We start from the raw sequence: 21,844 nt of genomic DNA on the forward strand, positions 1-21,844 counted from the left end.
TGTGGCACATAGTCAGTGGTATTCTCTGTGCATTTTGACCCACGTGTAAAATTAAAAGTCTAACTGATAACTCTTAAGTCCACTACTTTGTGAAAGGAATATCTGTTTCTTTCATTTGCAAGTGGGAAGCCATGCACTGAATAAATCTTTTGTGTGTTAGGTCCTGTACTAAGCAATTTGGATGCTGGACAGCCCCAGCTTGGGCATGAAGAAGGGCATGTAAATAGGTGACTTGCTGTACCTCTGCAGAACTAGACTGGGGGGGGGGGCACGGTGTGTGTGTGTGTGTGTGTGTGTGTGTGTGTGTGTGTGTGTGTGTTGGGGGAGCAGTCTCCTTAGGGATGGTGACATTTTAAGTTATGAGCCACTGTAGCTTCTTAGGTGCTCTTACTACCCTTTGAGTTCATGATGACCTATCACAATGCAGTCATTATCACTGTTGGTCTTGAAAACACTCTGCATAGAGGAGCATATTTAGAGCAAGTAACGGAGAACTACGTGCATTGCCTTCCCCTGCTGTTCTTAGGAGTTAGAATTGGTCTGCAGGGCAACAGGGTTGGTGCTGGAGTTGGACAAGGCTTGTGTGTCTTCATTGTTTGAAGAGGGTGATAAGAGAGATAAATAAAAGCCAAATTGTTTTGTGTCCTTGGGCAACCCACTTATCTGTCTGTTTAATCTGTAGAATGAGTTATAATCCCTCAACAGGATAGTGAGGCTGAATTAATGATTGATTGCCAAATGCTTTACAAATAGAAAGTTCCATGACTTGTTTGCAATGTGACAGATAATCCAGAAGCCTCAAGGAGTTGTCTCAAGTGATCTAACAGTCTCTCAGAGTTGCCAAAGCAAAACTGTGCTGCTCTTAGCCATTTTTCCTTAGCTTTGTTTTTTTTACTGAAATACTAATATATGAAAATTACAACAAAATACTCTGTATCTAAACAGATACAGAGTGACTATCAACATAAGTATCAGTACCTACCTGTGTTAAAATGCATCTCTACCTAAAAAATTTAAACATCTTTTTTACTGTGCCATTTTCCGGATTTGGTGTTGGCAGCAAGAGAGAAGAGTGTTACCTTACAGATGTTTCGAGAAGACATTGGGCAGGTAATATTGGCAAGTCATATTTTTTTTAGCTGGTGTTATTTCATGTCTTCTGGACACATCTAGTTTTTGACATTCTGTTTCAGTCTTGTCCCACGCCAGAGCTTCCAGACATTTAGAGAGAAGCATAGGGGTGCAGACAGAGCAGTGCCTTGTGTTGGGGCCTCAGATTTTGGTGCTGCTCTCTTGCTTCCTGTCTCTAATTCTGAGCTAAGTGTTCATTTCTCTCTTACCCTAGGACCTTGACACAAACTGTTCTCTTTACCAGGAATTTTTCCTGTTCCTCCTGACCTAGTTAACTCCTATTGATCTTTGGTATCTCCACTGTCTGGAAACCTGTTGAGGCAAGTTCCCAGCCAGGCCTCCTGCTTCCTGATTGTACAATCTCTGTAGTGTCATACTTTTTCACCATAGCACTTATTTTTACTCTTGTGTTTCTTTGTATGTTTATCTCTCCCCTACTCAATTTTAAGCTCTCTTGGGCCAAGGCTGACTCTAACATTATTATAACTTGTGTACATGGAATAGAGGCTGAGTCAGTAAATATTTGTGGAATGAGGAGTGAATAATCTCCAGTGTCATTAATAGAAATTTAGAGTTACTATTTTCAACCACTGCTTTCCTGGTGGTCTACAGCTTGATTCTCTTTCCTCCCATCCTCTTCCTGCCTGCAGAGTAGTCATTCTATTGAGAGATGGAAAAACGTGACACTAAAGCAAAGTGTGACTGTCTTTGCAGATTATCTGTCATAGAAATAGTCGTTGTTATGGTGTGGTGGCTCCCAAGGCAGGGGTATGGCTTTAGATCTCATTTCCTACTTGCAGATCTCGGTGAGTTTGAACCCACGATAGGGCTGCCAAGGCTCTGAAAACTGCAGTCGTCCAGAATGATTCAGAAGTGCCAACACTGTTGTGCAGGGCTGCCAGCTGACCCTCTGCCTGTTTCCACGTGGCACAGAACTAGTTGATCATGAGCTGCTTTTCATATTACTTTTTAGTCACACAGGTTAAGACTTGCTGAAACAGACACCTAGAAGTCTTTCCTTGAATGCTTAAGGCTTCCTAACAGCTGCCAGTAGGATATATATTCTAGGTAGGGAACCCCATTCATAGACAAACTATTAGAACTGCAGAATTGGCAAATTCTGATTCTGGGACCTTGCTGGGAGGTGTGGATCTGGGAGTAGATGGTATTAAACAGGCACTCTGTGCACACTACAGGCCCTGGAGATTTTCTGCTACCTTGGTGGAGTAGCTGGCTCAGAGAAGGCCCTTCACCCTGGTATCTAGGGAGCACTGGCAGGCTGTGGGAACTTGGCTAGGCCTTCTCAGTTGTCTACAATGAACTCCTTATGAGAGTACAGTGCATCCCTCAGATGTACTGGACTAGGAAAAGGCTGAGAAATGCCTCTTTGGTGGTCCTATTGTGTGGGCACAGAATACAGATGAGGTCAGTAGTGTTTGCAAACTTTTATATGCTGCATCTTCTAAAGCCAGTCTCTGGCCTTCATAAGTTATCGTGTCTCTTATTTGAAGTCAGGAAAAATGAATGTGATTGCTGGTAATAGTGCACTAAAGGCAGCTATCTGGCCTTAAATTGTTGTTTCCAAAGTGTATTTAAAGCATTCATTCATGGAACATCTCCCAGGTTCCTATCATGTGCCAAAAGATGTGCTAAGTGTTATAAGTACAAGAAATGGGATATTGTTCCTCTCTCAGTGCTGAAGCCTAGTGGAGGAAGTAGACATGGAAAGAGAAATGCAAATGTGTGAAGCATTACAGAGAGAGGAGCCACATGCCATGACAGTATGAAGGACAGAGCCACTCTCTGGAGCAAGCAGAAAAGGTTCCATATGGAAGTGACTTTTAAGCTAGATTTTGAAGGATAATGGTAGGGTTTTGTCACACCAGAGGGCAGGAATGGTGTGTTAGAAGAGACAACATATGCAAAGACATGAGGCTTGAGAGGGCCTGATACATTTAGACAGTGGTAGAAAGGTCAGTATGGTACGAGTGCTGCTGGTGAACATGTGTCCTTTGTTTTAAAAATACATAGTGTTTGTCACTGTAAACACTGTACTCTTTACAGACTGTACGTACTTTAAAAAGCAAGCTGTGAATCTGTCAGTACGAGTGTATTAATTATCAGTACTGTCAGTGAACTAACTCCTTATCACCTGAATGACTGTGTATCTGTTGTTCTATCATATTAAGCCACCTACAGTCAGAAAATTACCTTGAGTTTGCCGAGGTTATTAATAATAGTTGTGGCCTATTGAGTTTTAGATCAGTTTGAGCATCTTAGAGAATTTGTGACTTTCTGAAAGTCACTCAGGCAGTAAGGAATCATATTCAGATCTAATCCAGACCAGTCTCCTTAAGCCTGTGCTCTTTTTTGCATACAATGGCACCTCTGGTTTAGTGACAGTCCCTCCCCTTAATGACAGAGTAGGTACCATATACAAGGAACCTTCTGTTTATGAGTTGTAGGTTATTAAAGTAAACCTTATATTGGCAAGTTTATGTGTTCAAATGTATCATTCAAGGAAGATACTTGGGGAAAATAAATATGTTTACTTCATTGCACATACTCCTTTCACCCATCTGGCATTTCCTTTAGAGTCAATTTTACAAATCATATAAGAAAATCTGCCTCATTGTATTATGATCAGATATCATTTTGAACCAAAACAGTGCCACCTAGTTTGATCACTCATCTTATTCACTAAACTTGGCTCTGACTGGCTTTTAGCAGTTTCCAAAAATCAAATCTCTTCAGTGAAGATTTAGCCTCATTAGGATCTTCAAAAGAACAGACTGCAGGTTTTCAAGGCCTTCCAAGAGGAAAGCTCCATAGGTGGTTTGAGCAGTGGCATATTGGAATTAATGAACTGCCTCCCAAAGGAAATGGTTAAAGAAGACAAGTCTCATTTGAATGTGTAATTTTTGGTTTTGAAAATTACATTCCTATTACTTGATAACTACACACATATTTTTCTTGGCTGTGAGTTTTTGAGGGCCATGATTTTAAGACACTGAATAAATGTGCTGAATGAGTAGATGTTGAGTACAAATCGAAATGTGCCACTTGGAGATCTTTGTTGGGATTTGAGGAGACATTGGATTGGAGGAGTGTTAGCTTCCTAGGAATCCAGAAGTTAAGCTTCCTAATTATTGAATTGGGGTTTCTAATTGCCTTGTCTGATGATGGGTCATACCTGAACAAGGTGACTAGAAATTCAAATGAAGGCTTTGCATTAAACTCTGGAGATAGGTTCTTTTTTTTTTTGGTATCAGGGATCGAACTCGGGTCCTTGCGCTTGCGAGGAGGGCGTTGAAACCACTGAGCTAAATCCCCGGCCCCCGGAGATAGGTTCTTTATAACTGATGATTCACCCGTTGTTACCTCTGACCTGATAGTGAGAAAAATAATTACTAAGTGAGATTGTTACAATGTGGCAGAACTTTTCTCTTTCATGGTACTACTAGTGCTGTCCCATATCCTTATCTTATGAATCAATATATGAGAAATCCGATGAGGAGACAGACTTAGGAGAGAGTAACTCAGCCAAGGCCACAGTGCTGATAAATGACACGTAATTAGTTTGAATGCAGATCTTCCCACTTGCCTGGGCTCTCGCCAGTCCTCCTTATGTGAGATTTGTTTTTATTTGGATTTTGTGCTTTTTTATATCTAATGCTTCAATGCTATTATTTTTCATCTTCATAACCAGTTAAAATTTCCACTAAAAGATTTTAAATTTGGTTAATAAGGTTCTGCTCAATGTAAAAGGTGCAGTCCCTTTTAACAGTTTGTGGAAATATCAGTTAGCAGTTTGTCATTTGGAGCTATTCTGTCAAGCAGTAGACAGGGATGTGTCACCCAGAGTGAGTGAGAGTGTGTATACGTGCACACCAGCACGTAGTCATGCATGTGAACGTGCTCAAGTTCAGACAGCAGCTTCCACTGGAGAAAAGCGATGGATATAAAAAGAGACTGACTACATTCTTTTGATCTGCAGAAAACAGATACTAGGACTTTTACACTCAGTCATCTATCTCCATTATATACAAGTATATCCCCTCACTCTTTCTTCTTATCTTTCTTTCTCCCACTACAAAGTGAACAGAAGGAATTTGAGCCTGAGCAGAAGTTTGTGGTTTGGTCCTTGTGACACTACTTAGTGATTATGAACTAGCAGTACAAATTTGGATGGGTGGAATAAGTCATTTTAAAAGATGTTGCTATGCTTTGAATGTGTCCTCCAAAAATTCATGTGTTGGAAATCTAATCCCCAAATTCATAGATTAGTAGTATTTGGAGGTAGGGCCTTTGGAGTTAGATGAGATCATGAGGGTGGGGCCTCCATGATGGCATTAAAGATTTTATAAGAGGAGGAAGAGAGACCCAAAATAGCATACTTGCTCTGTCTTGCTGTATTATACCTTCCGTACTATAATGCAGCAAGAAGGCTTTCACCAGTCACTGTAGGCTTGGGCTTCCCAGTCTCTAGAACTGTGAGAAATCATTTTTATAAATTACCCCATCTCAGTTATTAAGTTATAGCAATAGGAAATGGACTAAGAAAATTGGTGCTCGGAGTGGAGCTTTTATACCAGTACTGAAAATGTACAAGTGGCTTCGAATTGGGTAATGGCTATTGGCTGAAACAGTTTTTTGGGGTTTTTTGTTTTGTTTTGTTGTTTTGGCACTGGGGATTGAACTCGGGACCTTGCGCTTGCAAGCCAGGCACCGTGTCACTGAACTAAATCCCCGGCCCAGGCCAGAACAGTTTTGAAGTGAATGTTAGAAAAATTCTGTGTTGTTCTGAGTGGGGTAGGGACCAGGGATAGTCTTGAACTCAGAGATTACTAGGTGGTCATGACCAGATGTTTTTACAAATGTGGACAGGAAAGATTGCTTTGGTGAGGCCTAAAATGAAACTGAAGAACAGGTATTGGAAACTATAATAAAGACCATCTTTGTTATAAAGTTACAAAGAACTCAGCTTCATTGTGCCCATGCCCCAGGACTTTGTGGAGTGCAGAATTTAAGAGTAATGACGTAGGATAGTGGTGGCGAACCTATGGCATGTGTGCTGCAGCAGGCACACAGAGCCCCCTCTGTCGGGACGTGAGCCAAGTCGCCCCAGCAGCCAAGCATTCAGGTTTAATTGCAGTGTTGGCACTTTGCCATATATAAGTGGGTTTGGATTGCAGTTTGGGTACTCAGTCTCTAAAAGGTTCACCAACACTGATTTAGGACATCTAGAGGAAGAAATTTGTAAGCAACAAAACATTCAGGCTGTTACATGGCCACTTTTAACTGCTTACAGTGAAATGAGAGAGCAAAGAGGCATCTTAAAGACAGAATTTATAATTAAAAGTGAAACAGGGCTGAAGGTGTTGCTCAGTGGTAAAGCACTTGCCTAGCATGTGTGAGGCTCTGGTTCAGTCCCCAGCACCGCATGAAGAAAGAGAAAAGGAAAGAGAAACCGAGTGGCAAGATTTGGAAAATTCGTAGTCTGGTCATGTGGTCGCGCATGAGAGAACATTTCCAGGAAAAGAAACCAAGGACATGGCTGAATAACTGTTTACTAAGGAGATTAGGAGGAATCATCAAGACAGCGGCAGAAGAGACTCAAATGGCATTTCAGAGATCTTTAAGGCTGTTCCTGCCATCACAGACGCAGAGTTCTAGGGGGACAGAATGGTTCAGACTTGCTGTCCAGGACCACCTGGGTCTCTGCTGCTCGAATTCCAGCCATTGCAGCCATGGCTCAGGCAAGCCCAGGTGTGGTTCACTTTGCTGCTCCGGAGAGTACAAGCCGTAAACTTGGCACTTGTGTGGTGTAAATTCTGTAGGCCCACAGAATGCAAGAGCAGTGAGGGCACAGCTTCCTCCACCTAGATTTCAAAAGATATATCTCATTGCCTGTGCACTCAGGCAGAAACCACCACCAGGAGCCTACTTAGAGCAGTGCTAGGCAGAAATGTGGGGTTCAAGATAGATATGCTGCTCCAGAGAGTCCCCACTAAGGCCATGCCTAGTGGGGCTACAGGAGCAGGATTATTTCCAGAACCCTAGAACTGTAAGACCAGCAACATGTAGCACCCCCCCCAGAGAACTGAAGACATGGGACTCCAGACTGACAACTGCTGAGTGGACGGAGCACAGCAGAGCCATAGGATGGGGCTGCTGGAGGCTGTGAGGGCCCATTCTCAACACCAGTGTGCCCAGGAGGTGGCGCATGGAGTGAAGGATTATTCTGGAGTCTTAAGATTTAATGTTTGTCTCGGATTTTGGACTTACTTGGGGCCTGTTACTCCTTTCTTCTTGCCTAGCTTTTTCTTTTTGGAATGAGAATTTCTGTTCTGGGCCTGTCTTACCATTGTTCTTTGGAAGTTGGTGACTTGTTTTGATTTCACAAGCTCATGGTTAGAAGGAATTTGCTTCAAGGTGCATCATGCCTTGGGTCTTGCTCACCTCTGATTTAGATGAGAACCTGGAGTTTGGACTTTTGAGTTGGCGCTCGAATGTTAAACTTTTGCAGTTATTAGGATGGAATAAATGTATTTTGCTTTGTGAGAAGTAATGAATTTGGGGGCCAAAGGCAGACTGCTGTGATTTGATTGTGTCTTGTAAAAGTTCATTTGTTGGAAACCCAATCCCCAATTATCATGTGTTAATGATTAATTTGGAGGTGCGGCCTTTGAGAGGTAATTAGAATTTGATGAGATCATGAGATTGGGCCTTCCATGATGACATTAGTGTCCTTAGAAGAAAGTGAAGACAGACCCAAACTAGCAGCTTGCTCTGTCTCTCCATGCGATGCCACCACTATGTTTTAAGAAGCGGCAGGCAGTCCCTTTCCAGGTGCCAAGCAGATGCTGATACCATACTCTTGGACTTCCCAGGCAGTCTCCAGAAGTGTGATCCAAATAAACTTCTGTTCTTTATAACTTACTCAGTCACAGCAATAGAAAAGAGACTGAGACAGGTATAATTGGAAAAAACTTTAGGAAATAATGGTCAATGCTAGACTGTACAGGAATCTCCATTTGGTAGTTTATGGAGAATTAATTTAAGCAAAGTCTGTTTTTATACTTGGACTGTGGTCTGGTCTGAATATTTCTTGAAGTAACTCAAAGTAGTTAGGCTTTAACACTGACAGTTTTCTAAAAAAGTAAATTTTCTTCTTGCTGTTACTATAGCCTCCTTCTCTTGCCAGTTAGGCTTGCTACTTTGTATTTGATAGCAGTCACTTTGGGACTGAGCTCCAAAATATAGTGGTATAATTGAGAATTAAAATAATGTGTATAAATCTCATGGTTTAAAATTTTTATTATAGGAATTTGTGTATCTGATCAGTTTTGTAGTTTAATTTTTCTCAAAGAGCCCATAGTTGATATTACTAATCAGTTGTTTTTTGTATGTATATTTTGATTTTTAGGGTTTTTTCCCTAAACTTTTTAGCTAGAAACTCACTGTATCAGTTTTCCCTTTGCCTCTTTTTACCTCGCTTTTATTGAAGTTTTTGGAGTATTTTTTCTCTGAGTTTTGCTTTGGCAGCAGTCCAGGCATTTTAGTGTTTTACTTGTGTTTTAGTAATATTTTAAATATTTTGTAGTGGTATTACGTCTTATCCTTAGCCATTATTTAAGGAAGGAAACTAAGATTTATTGAGTATTACTCGGACGGTGCCAAGCTTTGTAGTAAGCACTTTCTACCTCGGCACTGTCTAGCAGAGGCAGCATCGTTTGCTTATTGTTCATGAGGAGTATGCAGTTCAAACAAATTTTACGTACATAATCTTGTCCATTCTACTACACTGCTTGACAAGTCCATATATTCAAAAATACCCATGCGGTCAGGCAATTTTCAGTCCATTTTTGTTGATTTCTTATGAATTGTGTAGAATTTCTGCCTCCAGTCTACCGAGTGCGATCTACCCTGCACACTTGTGTACACCTTCTGTCACTTGTTTTCTAGGGAGTCTTCAGTGGCTCCCTTTTGCCTGTTAATTCATTCTAAGGACTTTACCTTGCTATTCAAATTCCCCTAGATCTTACCCCCGCCAACCTCTCATTTGTTTCTTCTGTTGCGCATTCTCCTGCCTCACCAGTTTCCCACCAACCAGGATTTATAGAATGGACTCTGTATCTCAGTCTCCTGAGATATCAAGTCTTGTCTCAGACTTTAAAAACTCCTATGCCCTTTGTCTGGAATTCCCTACCCTCAGCTTGCTGCCCACACCCCACCTCCCGTCCCTGCTCTCCCATGGGAGTCAATCTCCCAAATGTCCCAGTTTGCCATGATATACGGTTACTTCTTGATTATCATCCCCTTCTCTTGCTGTTAGGTTTTAAGCATCGTGAGGGAAGAGACTATTTCTCTTCTTTATAAATCCCACACATTTCACATAGTGAAATATACATAAGCACTATTTTAAATTTTAAATTAGATGTATGTATTGTTTATTGCTCCCTATAATCATTTCTTCCCCTGAAAAAAATCTACATGTATGTAAAGAAAGTGCATTTTTGTCCTCCTAATTAATTCTTAATACAATCATGCTATTTTATCTCCTGTAATGTTCATTTCTGTAGTTCCCCAGGAACTTTGTGTACTTTGCCATGGTTTAATAACAGCATGTAGAAATCTACAATAAAAATATTTATATTTTTTATTTTAACATGTAATTTCTTTTTTTTAGTACATGTTTGCAGTACATAATGATTACATATAGGGAGTTGGTACAAGTATGCGACACATGTTCTTTTCTTCATTCCCTACACCCCATCCCTCCCTGCTCCTGCATATTCTTAAAAGAAACATTGTCAGATTCCATACTCTGTGGCAATGTGCTTAGATTTTCATTATTTAAAACTGCCTTATTAGTCCCTTCAGTACATGCATGCTTTTTGCCTTGAAATCTAATTTACCAAATTATAAATTGCTGTGATAGTAAACGGCCTCTCTTGTGCTCACCTGGGCATAATAAACTTTGTCATTTCAGATCTTTCTTATAGTTGCTTTGACCTTTAACATGGGTTCCAGGTGTGACTACTGAATGCACCAAATTTAGAATTTGTTTTTTAATCCAGTAAGTGACCTTTCTCTATTGGTCGGCAGAATAATGATACTCCCAAAATATACCCACACCCTAATCTGTGGAACCTGGGACTATGATGGCAAAAAGTGTAGGAGGTACAACTAAGTTCACTAATCAGCTGACATTAAAAGAGGGAGATTGTTCTGGATTCTCTGGCTGGGCTTCATATAATCACAGGGTCCTTATGTATAGAAGAGGGAGACAGTAGAGGTCAGAGTGATTCAGAGTGAGGAGCTGAACTCTGCATTGCGGACTTTGAAGATGGAGGAAGGAACCATGTGCTCAGGAATGTGACAGCCTCTCGAAGCTGGAAAAGGAAAGGAAATATTCCCTCTAGAGCCTCCAGAAGGAATATAGCCTTGCTGACACCTTGAGATTAGCTGAGAGAGACCCGTATCGGACTTGCAGAAGTACAAGATAATAAGTTTATGCTTTTTAAGGCACTGGGTGTGTGGTAATGATGCATGGCAGCAGCAAGACGTTAACATGGCATTCAACTCATTTATATTTTTTTCTACCTCCATTAAAAAATAGTCACTTTTCTAACATTTAAAACATTTCCATGCTTCTATTTTCATTAATTCTACTGCTTTTATTAGATAATAAAACTCTCTTTTACAGAGGGATAATGAATTTAGCTTACAGTATTTACCCTCCATCTCTTTTTTATAGTCTGAAACTCCTTTAGAAAAAATTTACCCCTACATATAACTTACCTATGAATCATATGTCTATCATCATCCTTGTATTTGTTAATGTTCCATTTCACTGATTTCTTATAAATATTCTGTTTTCAAAGCCACTGTTTTGGTAATATTTGGAGCCACAGGCTTGGGTTGACAAACTGATTTTCTCGATTTTGGAACACCTGCTCTGCTTTAAGAGAAAAAGTTGTATGTGCTCTTTACATGCTGAGTTTATGACAGTTGCATTTCTATTAGCTTCTGAATCTTCTACCACCATCACAAGCCCTTTTGTTCTTCAAAGAGTAAAAGGCAGAGTCATTCTTATCTTGGCATTTTCAGTGTTAGCTCTCTTATTCTTTGTAGCATCTTGTAAAAGCCTGTCTTTGTCCGTGAGTATTAATAACTAACTTGTATTTAGTGAAGCAGCAGACTTTTCCACAGCACCCTGGGAGACCCTGAGAGCCTTTCCAGATGTCATCAAGATCAAAATTATTTTCAGAATAATCCTGAGGTATCCTTTGGCTTTTCCTCTGGGTTGACAGTTGGCACTGGTGATGTGAAAGTGGTAGGAGGTCAAACAAGATACTTGGCCATAAATCAGGGTAGTGCCGTTATCTGTGCTAGACACCATAGGATTCTTCACTGTCACACATTTGCAGTTAAAATGCCAGCTTCAGAAATGGAAAATATATTTAATCTTTACCCTTGGGTACACATCTAGTTTAATAATCTATGTAATGAAACAGGAAGAGTACATGAAGACCTTCTACTGTAGACTGACGTGCAACCGTTGACTCAAGGAAAAACTGTGTGTCTGAGTTGTAAGCAGCTGTTTTCATGGAAGACCTTTTTATTAAGAAGGACAACTAACAGACAAGACTGTACTTAGAGTGTTTGGCAGACATTTTCTTGATAATACCAGAAGTGAACCTGCTACTTTAAGGAAAACGTTTCATGATACTTTTTGCAAATGGTAAAATTTAAGATTTCATAGGAAAACCAGATCTTTCAAAAACTTGTGTACAAAACCATGTACTTGACAACCTCCTAGTACCTAAAACACTTCTAGGTGGGGATAGTAACTAATGTGATTTTGGTTTTGCTGTTGTACAATGAAATGTATCACCATTGAAAGATCTTTATAACTCAGTGAATCAATATTTTCTAGTCTACCTACATGGTATTACACAATTATACAGAGATAAAAGACTCATTCAAAGTACAAAGGAGACTAGTAGATTTTAATGTAACAGAGTACAAAAAGTTCATTGATAGGATTTCAGACTTCATATTGCAGTTTGCCTTTGAGAAACTACCACTTGTTGAGTTGTGGTACTCTATTGAATAACATCTGGTATTAACTGAAAGAACTATTAAAATACCCAGTTCTTTTCTATCTATCTTTGGAAGGCCAGATTTTCTTCATATACTTCAACAAAAGCAACATACTGAACAGAATGAATGCAAGTATAGATATTACAATCTAGATGTCTTCTATTAACTCAGACATCCAAAACTTTTCAAAACTATAGAAATTATGCTACTCTTAGTAAATTGCTATAATCTGGGGATAGTTTTTCAAGTAATTATGTTTTTATATTAATATATAATGCCTTTATTCTTATTTTAGTTATTATTTTTAAATAACCATTTTAATATCTAATAAGTCCACATAGGAATCATCCATATCAACAAGTTCTTTAGAGTCCTCAGTAATTTTTTGGGGGGTGGGTGGGTACTGGGGATTGAACTCTGGTCCTTGTGCTTGGGAGGCAGGCGGCAGAACCACTGAGCTAAATCCCCGGCCCTCAGTAATTCTTAAGCATTGTAAAGGTTAGAATTTTTTAAACTACTGATTTACTACTTTACAGAAAACACTTTTCATGTTCTTATCTTATATTCACAACCACCTTATGAGGTAGGTACAAACTGTTACCCCAATTTTTTTTTCTTAGACACAGTCTTGCTATGTAGTTCAAGCTGGCCTTGAACTCACTTTGTAGCCCAGGCTGGCCTTGAACTTTCAGTGATCCTCCTGGCTCAGCCTCCCTAGTGTGTACCCCTAATTTTACAGATGAGAATAACACAGAGATGCTCTGTGTGTTCTCACAAGCAGTCCCTCCAAATCTGAAGATCCTCCTGCTGTAGTTACTCTCTGAAAGCTTTGCTTCTGAGTTTCATTTTGTAGGTCCCACCTCTTTACACCCTTTTTTCCGATTGAAATTTCTTAAGACATTTTTTACAGTACAAAGAGAGTATGTGCGCCTTGCTGAAAACTCACATGTCCCAAGTAAAAGTGTGTAAAAGTTGTCCTTGATCCTCTCTGGTAGCAGAAACAACTGCTCAGTGTACATTTATGCAGATGCTCTTCTAAACATCAGTGTGAAGTCATTATTGTCTAGTGCTCAATTAAAACACTTTGTAGTCAAATAGATCTTAGTTTGATCTCATCTCTTAAGAACTCTTGGACAAGTTTTAAACAACTTATTCCTCAGCTGTAAAACGGGAATATTTGAAGTGCCTACTTCAGAAGGTTGTTGTGAGGGGTAAGTGAGATAACATACAAAGAACACCAAATACCTGTCATCCTGGAAACGCTCGGGTAATGTTAGCTGCTGCTGATGGTGCTGGTGTGTGTAGATGTCCCATTCACTAGGCTGTGTTTTACATGCAGTAAAATTTACTTGTTTCAGTGTATAGTCCTCTGAGTTTTTCTTTTGTTTTTTGTTTTTTTCAGTCCTCTGAGTTTTGATAGCTCCATACACTCGTGTAACTGCCACCCGAAGACAGATATGAAACAGTCCTGTCACTGCAGAAAATTCCCTCATGCCCCTTATAGTCAACCATTCCCTCCAAGAAAAAAACTACTGGTAACTGCAATGATCTGTGTTCTGTGGCCAATAGTTTTGCCTTTGCTAGAGTGTCAAATAAATGGAGTTGTACAGTGTATTGTAGTATCAGTCTCACTTATTTTACTTAGCATAATGCATTTGAGTTTCATCTATGTTATACGCATCCATGGTTTGTTCCTTCTTATTGCTGATTAGTATTCCACTAAATGCATGGACCACAATTGGTTAGCTATTCACCAGTTTATGGACATTTTGGTAGTTTTCAGTGGTTGTTAGGAATAAAGCTTCTATAAACATTTGAATATGAGCCTCTTTTTTCTTTTACTTGGGTAAATACCTAGGCATGGGATTGCTAGGTCTTAGTATAAGTATGTACTAAATTTTATAAGGAACTGCTGAAATGTTTTCTGTGTCTGTACTGTTTTGTGTTTTTACCAGCATATATGAGCATTCCAGTTCCTCCACCACCTTGCCAGCATGTCAGTCATTGTAACTTTAGCTACTCTAGGTTGGATTTTATCTCATTGTGGTTACAGTTTGCACTTTTAATGGCTGAAAATAATGGCCATCTTTTCATGTGATGATTTGCCTTTTGTGTATTTTACATGTTGGTTTGTCTCTTCATATTTTGGGGACATTTTCAATCTGGTTGTTTTCTTATTTTTTAGTTGTAATGGATACAGATACTTTTTCAAATGTGTGTTTTAAGAATATATTCTCCAAGTTTGTGGCTTAGCTTTTCATTTTCTTAATTTTATCTTTAAAAGAGTAAGAGTTTTTAATTTTGAGAAAATCAGTTTTGTATGTCATCCAGGAAAACTTTACCTAACTTTAGGTTGCAAATATTTTTTCCTATGTGTTTTAGATGTTTTGTAGTTTGGGATATTACATTTAGGTCTCTGACTCATTTCGTATAAGTTGTTTATCTTAATTTATTTTGGTACCGAGGATTGAACTCAGGATCTTGTGCTTGCAAGGCAGGTGCGGTGCCGCTGAGCTAAATCCCCAGCCCTCGTAAAGTCGTTGTGCGTGCTGTGGGGTTAAGATTCAACGTGCATTTTTCCATTTATCAATTTGTTCCAGTACCTTTTATTGAAATACAGTCCTTTTTCCACTGAATCACCTTGGCAGTGTCTTTCTTTTAAAAATTTCCTAGCATAAAATAGTTCATAATAGTTCCTCCAGTTCTTAGCCTTTCAATGATTGTAGCACTTGTAGTGCTATCCCTATTTCCATTCTTGGTATTTGTAGTTTGTTTATTCTTTTTTCCTGATCACTGTGACTATAGATTTACTAATTTCTTTAGCTTTTCAAAGACCCAGCTTTTAGTTTTGCTGATCTTTCTCTAATGTCTTTCTACTGTCTTTAATTGGTTTCTGTGCTTACATTTATTTCCTTCCATCTGTTTACTTTTTAAACTTTTTCTTCTCTTCCTAGTGTTTTGATCATTGACTTGAGAGCTTCTTTTCTTTATTTTTTAAAAAACTAATTTAACCTATTTTTTATTTAAATCAAGTTTATAGACATACATTAAAACAAAAACTGTGCACAATAAAAGTAGTGTCATGTGTTTCAGTACATGTATACATTATGTAATGTTTAATTTGTGTTAAACTTATCTGCCTTCTCATTTATCATTTCTTTATGGTGAAAACTTCCAAAATCCTTTCTTCCAGCTTTTTGAAGTGTACAGTACAGTATCATTATCTACAGTCACCTTACTCTGCAATAGCACACCAGAGCTTCTTGTTCCTACCTATGACATAGAACCCACTGATCAACCTTTCTCCATCCCTTCCTTCCCCTACTCTCCCCAGCCTCAGTAGCCACCACTCAACTCTCAAATTTCATGAGATCAACATTTTAGATTCCACATATGAATGAGGTCAGGTGGTAGTTGTCTTTCCGTTTCTGGTTTATTTCACAAAACATAATGATGTCCAGTTACCCATGTTACCACAAATGACATGATTTCATTTTTTATGGCTGAATAGTATTCCATTACATATATACACCACATTTTCTTTATTCATCCTTTAATGGACAGTTAGATTGACTGCATATCTTGGCTATTGTTAATAGTGCTGCAGTAAACTTGGGAGTGCAGGTATCTCTTTGATCTGCTGGTTTCACTTCCTTTGGATATGCACCACATAGTAGAATTGCTGGATAATATGGTAGTTCTATTTCAGTTTTTGGTTTTTTTTTGGTACCAGGGATCAAACTCAGGACCTTGCACTTGCGAGGCAGGCGACGGAACCACTGAGCTAAATCCCTGGCCCTCGATTTTAGTTTTTTGAGGAACTTCCACAGTGATCTCCATAGTGGCTGTACTAATTTAGAGGGTTTTTTCCTAATGTAAGTATTTGATGTTAGACTTTCTCTTTAGTACTATGTTGGCAGCATCTCACAATTTCTGGTATGCTTTCACTTTCATTCGATCCAAAATATTTTCTATTTTCTTTATGGCTTTTTCTTTTGTCTGTGGGTTGTTTAGAAGTGTGATGTTTAAAAGTATTTTGAGAAATTTTCAGATATGTTTGTGTTTTATTTCTAGTTTAATTTCATTGTTCTTAGAGTTTTTCTTTTTATGATTTCAATACTTTTTAAATTTGGTTAGTCTTGTTTTATGGCCCCAAATTCAGTCTTTCTTAGTGAATTTTCCATGTGCACATGGAAAGAATTTGTATTCTGCTGACCTGAGGAACTCTTCCTCAATATCACTTGGGTCATGTTGGTTGATAGTATTTTTATAATCCTTTACATCTTTAGTTATTTTCTGTGTATGTGTTTTATCAGGTATTGCTATAACTGGCAGTCTCACTATGTGGTTTAGGCTGGCCTTGAACTCACTATGTAGCCCAGGCTGGCTTTGAACTCCCAGAGATCCTCCTGCCTCAACCTCCTGAGTGTTGGGATCACAGGCGTGTGCCATCACACCGGCTTTTACTTTGTATTTTGAGACAAGGTCTTGCTAAGTTGCCAAGGCTGGCCTGGAACTTGTGATCCTCCTGTCTTAGTGTCCCAAGTTTCTGGGGTTACAGGGGTGTGCTGCTGTACATGTTTTGGTCCAGTTCCTTTTGTTAGGTGGGAAGTTGAATCCTAGTGTGGTTATTACATCAAGGCTCGAAGCAGAAGTCCTCAGCAGTATAAATTCTGAATAATATTTCTAGGACAACTTCTAAAGCGCTTCCTTTTTATGTGAGATATGAATTGTGTACACATACATACGTGTTCAGCCACAGAAAGTGCGGTACATGCACAAATGTGCATGCCATATGAATATGGAAGATGGCTACAGCTTCACAAATAGAAGCAAATGATCAGTTAGTGGCGTAACCTGACCCTATCCTGAACATGTCAACCTTTGTGCTCTCCCTGTCTTGGTATAACTAGCTCCTTCTGCCTTGAATGCTTCCTCATGTCATTTCCTGTCTGCAAGTTTTCCAAGTATCCTCTGGAACCAGCTCCGTGATCGCCACGTCTCTGCTCCCCAGCGCCTCTAGAAGGCGTATTTCCTCCTCGTGGCTCCCATCACACCCTGCCCAAAGCAGCATTTCAGCCAAGGTCGTGCTGCACTGTAATCGCCTGGTTCTCTGTAGACTCCCTCCTACCAGGAAGCCCTTGAAAACAGGGTACTTCTTCTATTTCTCTTTATGTTTCTCCTATTCCCAGCACAGTATGTCTACTATGTTGAATTAGTGGCTCTTTATGTGCAGAAAAATATTGTTGTTATTCCTCGCCATTTCAGAATCATCTGTTGGTACAAATGAATCTTTCTTAATCGTTTTACTTTTCTCCTAGTAAATTCCTCATCTATGCCTGTCTGCTGCTATTCTCTGTGCTGCTGGCCCTTCGTCTGGATGGCATCATTCAGTGGAGTTACTGGGCTGTCTTTGCTCCTATATGGCTGTGGAAGTTAATGGTCATTGTTGGAGCCTCCGTTGGAACTGGAGTCTGGGCACGAAATCCTCAATATCGGTAATACTGCTTTATAAAACCTGCTCTGTCCTGAGAGCAGTATCTTGGTTTTTGTCACTCATGATAAAATGAGGACCATTTGTTTTTGAAATGAAGTTGCATAAGAACTGTTGGGGTTTTTATACAACTGTAGTACAGATAAACTGAGGTGTCATCAATGTTTTTAAAAGGAAGATGTTTGATATGTGTTTTCCTACAAAAGCAGTGTGATTTGGGTGGTTAAGTACCTAGCCAGCCCACAAATCCCTGTATAATCCTGAACATACCCAAAATACAGAACTATTCCGCCATACTAGACTATGAGGCATGAAACTGCATGTGCTTGGGAGGGATTCATAGTTCTAACCTTGATTATCACGTATCTAATTTTCTCCAGTTTGCTTTGGAATGAACCCCCACTTGTCCCAGGCTCCTAGTCCTGGGGCTTTAGGACTATTGTAATGTCAGGGAAGTAACTTGGCCAGAACACCAGATGGGCTTGGCAGTGAGGAAAGTTGAGAGCCAGATGCTTAGGGGGAGGGGTGCGTGCAACTTGGCGTTGCTGGCCTCTGTGAGAGTTTTTCCCTTCTGTCTCACAGAAACTATGTTGTGGCTTGTGTCTAGATGTCCTCCAAAGCCTCATCCGCTCATAGGTGGGGATTTTTGGAGCTGGCTGGATCCTGGGTGTGTGGTACTGGGATTAAGGGTGTGTGGTGCTAAATTAGTCCACTGATTGGAATTAGCATAGCTCTGGGTGGGGCTGAGTGGATTTACTGAGACAAACCCCACCCTGGGTGTGGGTGGCACCACCCAAAAGGCTTGTAGGGAGCGGCAGGCTCCTTGCTTACTGCCTTCTGCCTGCCACTGCTTCTCCCCTGCGATGCCCCTCTGCCATCCTGCCCAGCCTTGGAGCCAGAGGACTATGGACTGAAACCTCTACAAACTGTGAGCCAAATAACACTTTCCTCCTTTAACGTCAAGTGTTGGATATTTTGTCTCAGCAATGTGAAAAGTAACCAAGCCAGACTGGAACCGCATCAAGGATGGGGGTTGGGGAGAGCTGGAGAATGGGAGCTATTAGAAACCTTCATCAGGAAGATGGGGAGGGCAGCAAAGGCCAGTGGGGAGAGTGAAGGGAATGAATGCCACTCCTTGTGTGGGAACACTAGAAGTTAGGGCACTGCAGTTCTTTAAAAAAAATCTTGGTTATTAACTTTTAAAAGAAATCAAGGCTTAGATCATTTGAAAAATGTAGCCCATGTGTATCCAGGAATTTTTAAATAGCTATAGGAAGAGCCCTGGCAGATGAGGGCCGTACATGTGTAGCTATTTTAAAGTTTTTAAATTTATTTTTAAAGATTGATTACCATTGTGGCTGTACATCTTCTATATTTTCAGGTATCCAATGTGTGTTCCCCAAAGAATGAAAAGTTAACTAACAGTTTTTACTGTTTGATATGTAGAAATTATTTAAATGTTTTCTCTGTTGGCTTAAGATTTTTCAAGCAAAGAAAGAAGTGTGTGTGTTTAAATGTACAGAATGTACAAATGTGCTCCTTCTAGTGTTAACATTAAGTGGTGGAACTTAGGGAATAACCTCTAGCTTCATTTCCTCTGTCCGAACCTCAGGTATATTGATCACCAACAAGACATGTATATCAGAAATGTCATCTGGACAGTATTTTGAATGAACATTGTAGGACTTTCAAATTATAAAATATTGTCCTGATTTATGACCTTATAATTTTTCAGTAGTTAATCTATTAAGTGCATGCATGATACTTAAATAGCTAATTGAAATGATTCTGAGAACAGTGTTAATTAATTCTTTTGCTCTTTGTCATTCATCTGCAGGTTTTAATGCATCTTAATGGAATAGAAGGGAAAATAAGATATTCATAATTTTATCTGTATTATAAAATATAACCTAACAAATAGTTACCATATCTTGTCAAACATAACTCATACTTGTTCATAAAGCTAGAGTTATTTTTATTCTGTTGTATGAAATACATTTTATATTTTGGTACTAGAGATTGAAGCAAGGGCCTTCATACTGAGCTACATCCCCAGCCCTTTTATTTTACTTTTTATTTTTTTTATTTTTTGGGTACCGGGGATTGAACTCGGGTCCTTGTGCTTGTGCAGCAGGCGGCAAAACCACTGAGCTAAATTCCCGGCCCTTTACTTTTTATTTTTGAGATAGGGTCTTCCTAAATTGACCAGGCTTGACTAGAACTCGTCATCTTCCTGCCTCATTCTCCGGGAGTGCTGGGAGGATTATAGGTGTGCCCCACCATGATGGACTGAAATGAGTAAGAGGTGAGGCTCATGAGACATAAGAGATATTTGTCATCCTAAGAGGTATTTGTTTGTTATTGTTTTTAACAATATAAGCAGTGTGAATAATTTGGGAGGTACCTCTTATTTGAATTAAAGGTAAGAGTAAAAGTGTTTATGTACATATTCTGGGAAATAATACCTGTGACTATTACTTCTGAGAGTATCCTTAAACAGTTAAAACATTGAATCTGATTTGGTTATGTTTATCTCTTGTCATGTTGTAATTCTTTGATGCTTGGAAGATTCCCTATTAAAGATTAGGTTTCCTTGGGGCCAGGGATGTAGCTCAGTGTCACCACACCTGACTTGAAAGCACAAGGTCCTGAGTTCTATTGGTACCAAAAACAACAAAAGATTAGGTTTCATTTTCTTTTTGTCAAATTTACAAGTCAAATTCAAAAACTCAATTTAAGTTGGTACTATGTTTGCAGTGAACTTCTGGCTTTTAATGGAGATTCTGAACTGAGGGTATTTTTCTTCTTTTTCTGTCCCTCTTTAGAGCAGAAGGAGAAACATGTGTGGAGTTCAAAGCCATGTTAATTGCTGTGGGCATCCACTTGCTCTTGTTGATGTTTGAAGTTCTGGTCTGTGATAGGATCGAAAGGGGAAGCCATTTCTGGCTTCTGGTCTTCATGCCACTATTCTTTGTTTCCCCGGTATCTGTCGCAGCTTGTGTCTGGGGCTTTCGACATGACAGATCACTAGAGGTAAGATTTTATGTATTTAAGGATGTTTTCAAACAGTTCTTCTACTGTCAGTGTCTTGGCCTTTGTTAAGAAGAGATTGTTAATTCTAGATCACAGGGTATAAGGAAAGAAAGATAATGGAAATTGTCCTTTCTCTTTCTTGACCCAGAACAGTGGCATTCCCCCAGTCCATCTGCCTTCTGGGGTGTGCTGTCTTTCCCACCCACTTACATCAGTCAGACAGAGGCCTCCAATAGGATAGGTAGAAATTCAGGTATAATTGCCAGGCTGGAGACTAAGCAAACTGATACTGCAGCCCTGAGGCAGAATTTCTTCCTCATCAGGAAACATCAGTTTTTGCAATTAAAACCTTTAATGGATTGCACAAGGCCCACCCACATTACCAAGGATAGTCTTTATTTGAAGTCAGTAAGCAACATGTACCTTAGTGTTTGATTAAATAGCCAGGTAGTATAACCCAGTCAAGTTAATACACAAAACTACCCATTTTAACTACCTTAAACCTCATAGTCTAGCGCCTCAGCTGTTCTCTGGCTGGCTTATCCTGATATGCCCATGTTTATTCATGCCAGGCCCTTTTTAACTAAGAGTAGGGGATACACACATGAATAAAATGCCTGGACTGCTTATAGTCATAATGAAAATAATTGCAGGTAATGTTTATGGTGCACATACCCATGTGCCAGGCACTGGCATGGGCACTTAATATGGAGGTTCACAGTGGCCCTGTGAGGTAGGTGCAGTTGCTTCCCAGAGAGGGGAATGTGTCCAGGGCCGCTCAGGAAGGGCAGAGCCGAGATTCCATTCGGCCGCTGGGTCAAGGGGAGAACTGGAGGCTCTACAGTCATCTGCAGTATTCCCCAGTTGCATTCCATGATTTCAGTTACCTGTGGTCAACTGTGGCCTGAAGATAGGGTTTAGTACAATAAGGTATTTTGGGAGAGAAGCCACATTCACATTGCTTTTATTATAGCAATTATTAGAATCCTTCTATTTTATTATTAGTTATTGTTGTTAATATTGTTGTTACTATCTATTTTATAATTTAAACTATCCCATAGGTGTATATGTATT

At 39.6% G+C, this 21,844-nt stretch overlaps 1 protein-coding gene across 4 annotated transcripts in view; it reads left to right on the top strand.

The window, feature by feature from the left end:
- Tmem185a (transmembrane protein 185A) overlaps window positions 1–21,844 on the top strand; it is a 34,973-nt gene that overhangs the window by 988 nt on the left and 12,141 nt on the right. Inside the window, exons 2-4 of one of the 4 annotated variants that reach the window (XM_087202051.1) lie at window positions 17,565–17,741; window positions 19,927–20,042; window positions 20,563–20,770. In XM_087202051.1, the coding sequence (XP_087058177.1) occupies window positions 20,032–20,042; window positions 20,563–20,770 (219 nt within the window). In that variant the 5' untranslated portion in view covers window positions 17,565–17,741; window positions 19,927–20,031. Of the gene's footprint in view, window positions 1–17,564; window positions 17,742–19,922; window positions 20,043–20,562; window positions 20,771–21,844 lie in introns of those variants that run through there. The other 3 variants (XM_021249135.2, XM_004871047.4, XM_087202050.1) reach the window with 3 other exon arrangements.

This window comes from Heterocephalus glaber, unplaced genomic scaffold (assembly GCF_053883595.1).
Source record: "Heterocephalus glaber isolate CG9 unplaced genomic scaffold, H.glaber_assembly_v1.0 deba00001762, whole genome shotgun sequence".
Classification (NCBI taxonomy): Eukaryota; Metazoa; Chordata; class Mammalia; order Rodentia; family Bathyergidae; genus Heterocephalus; species Heterocephalus glaber.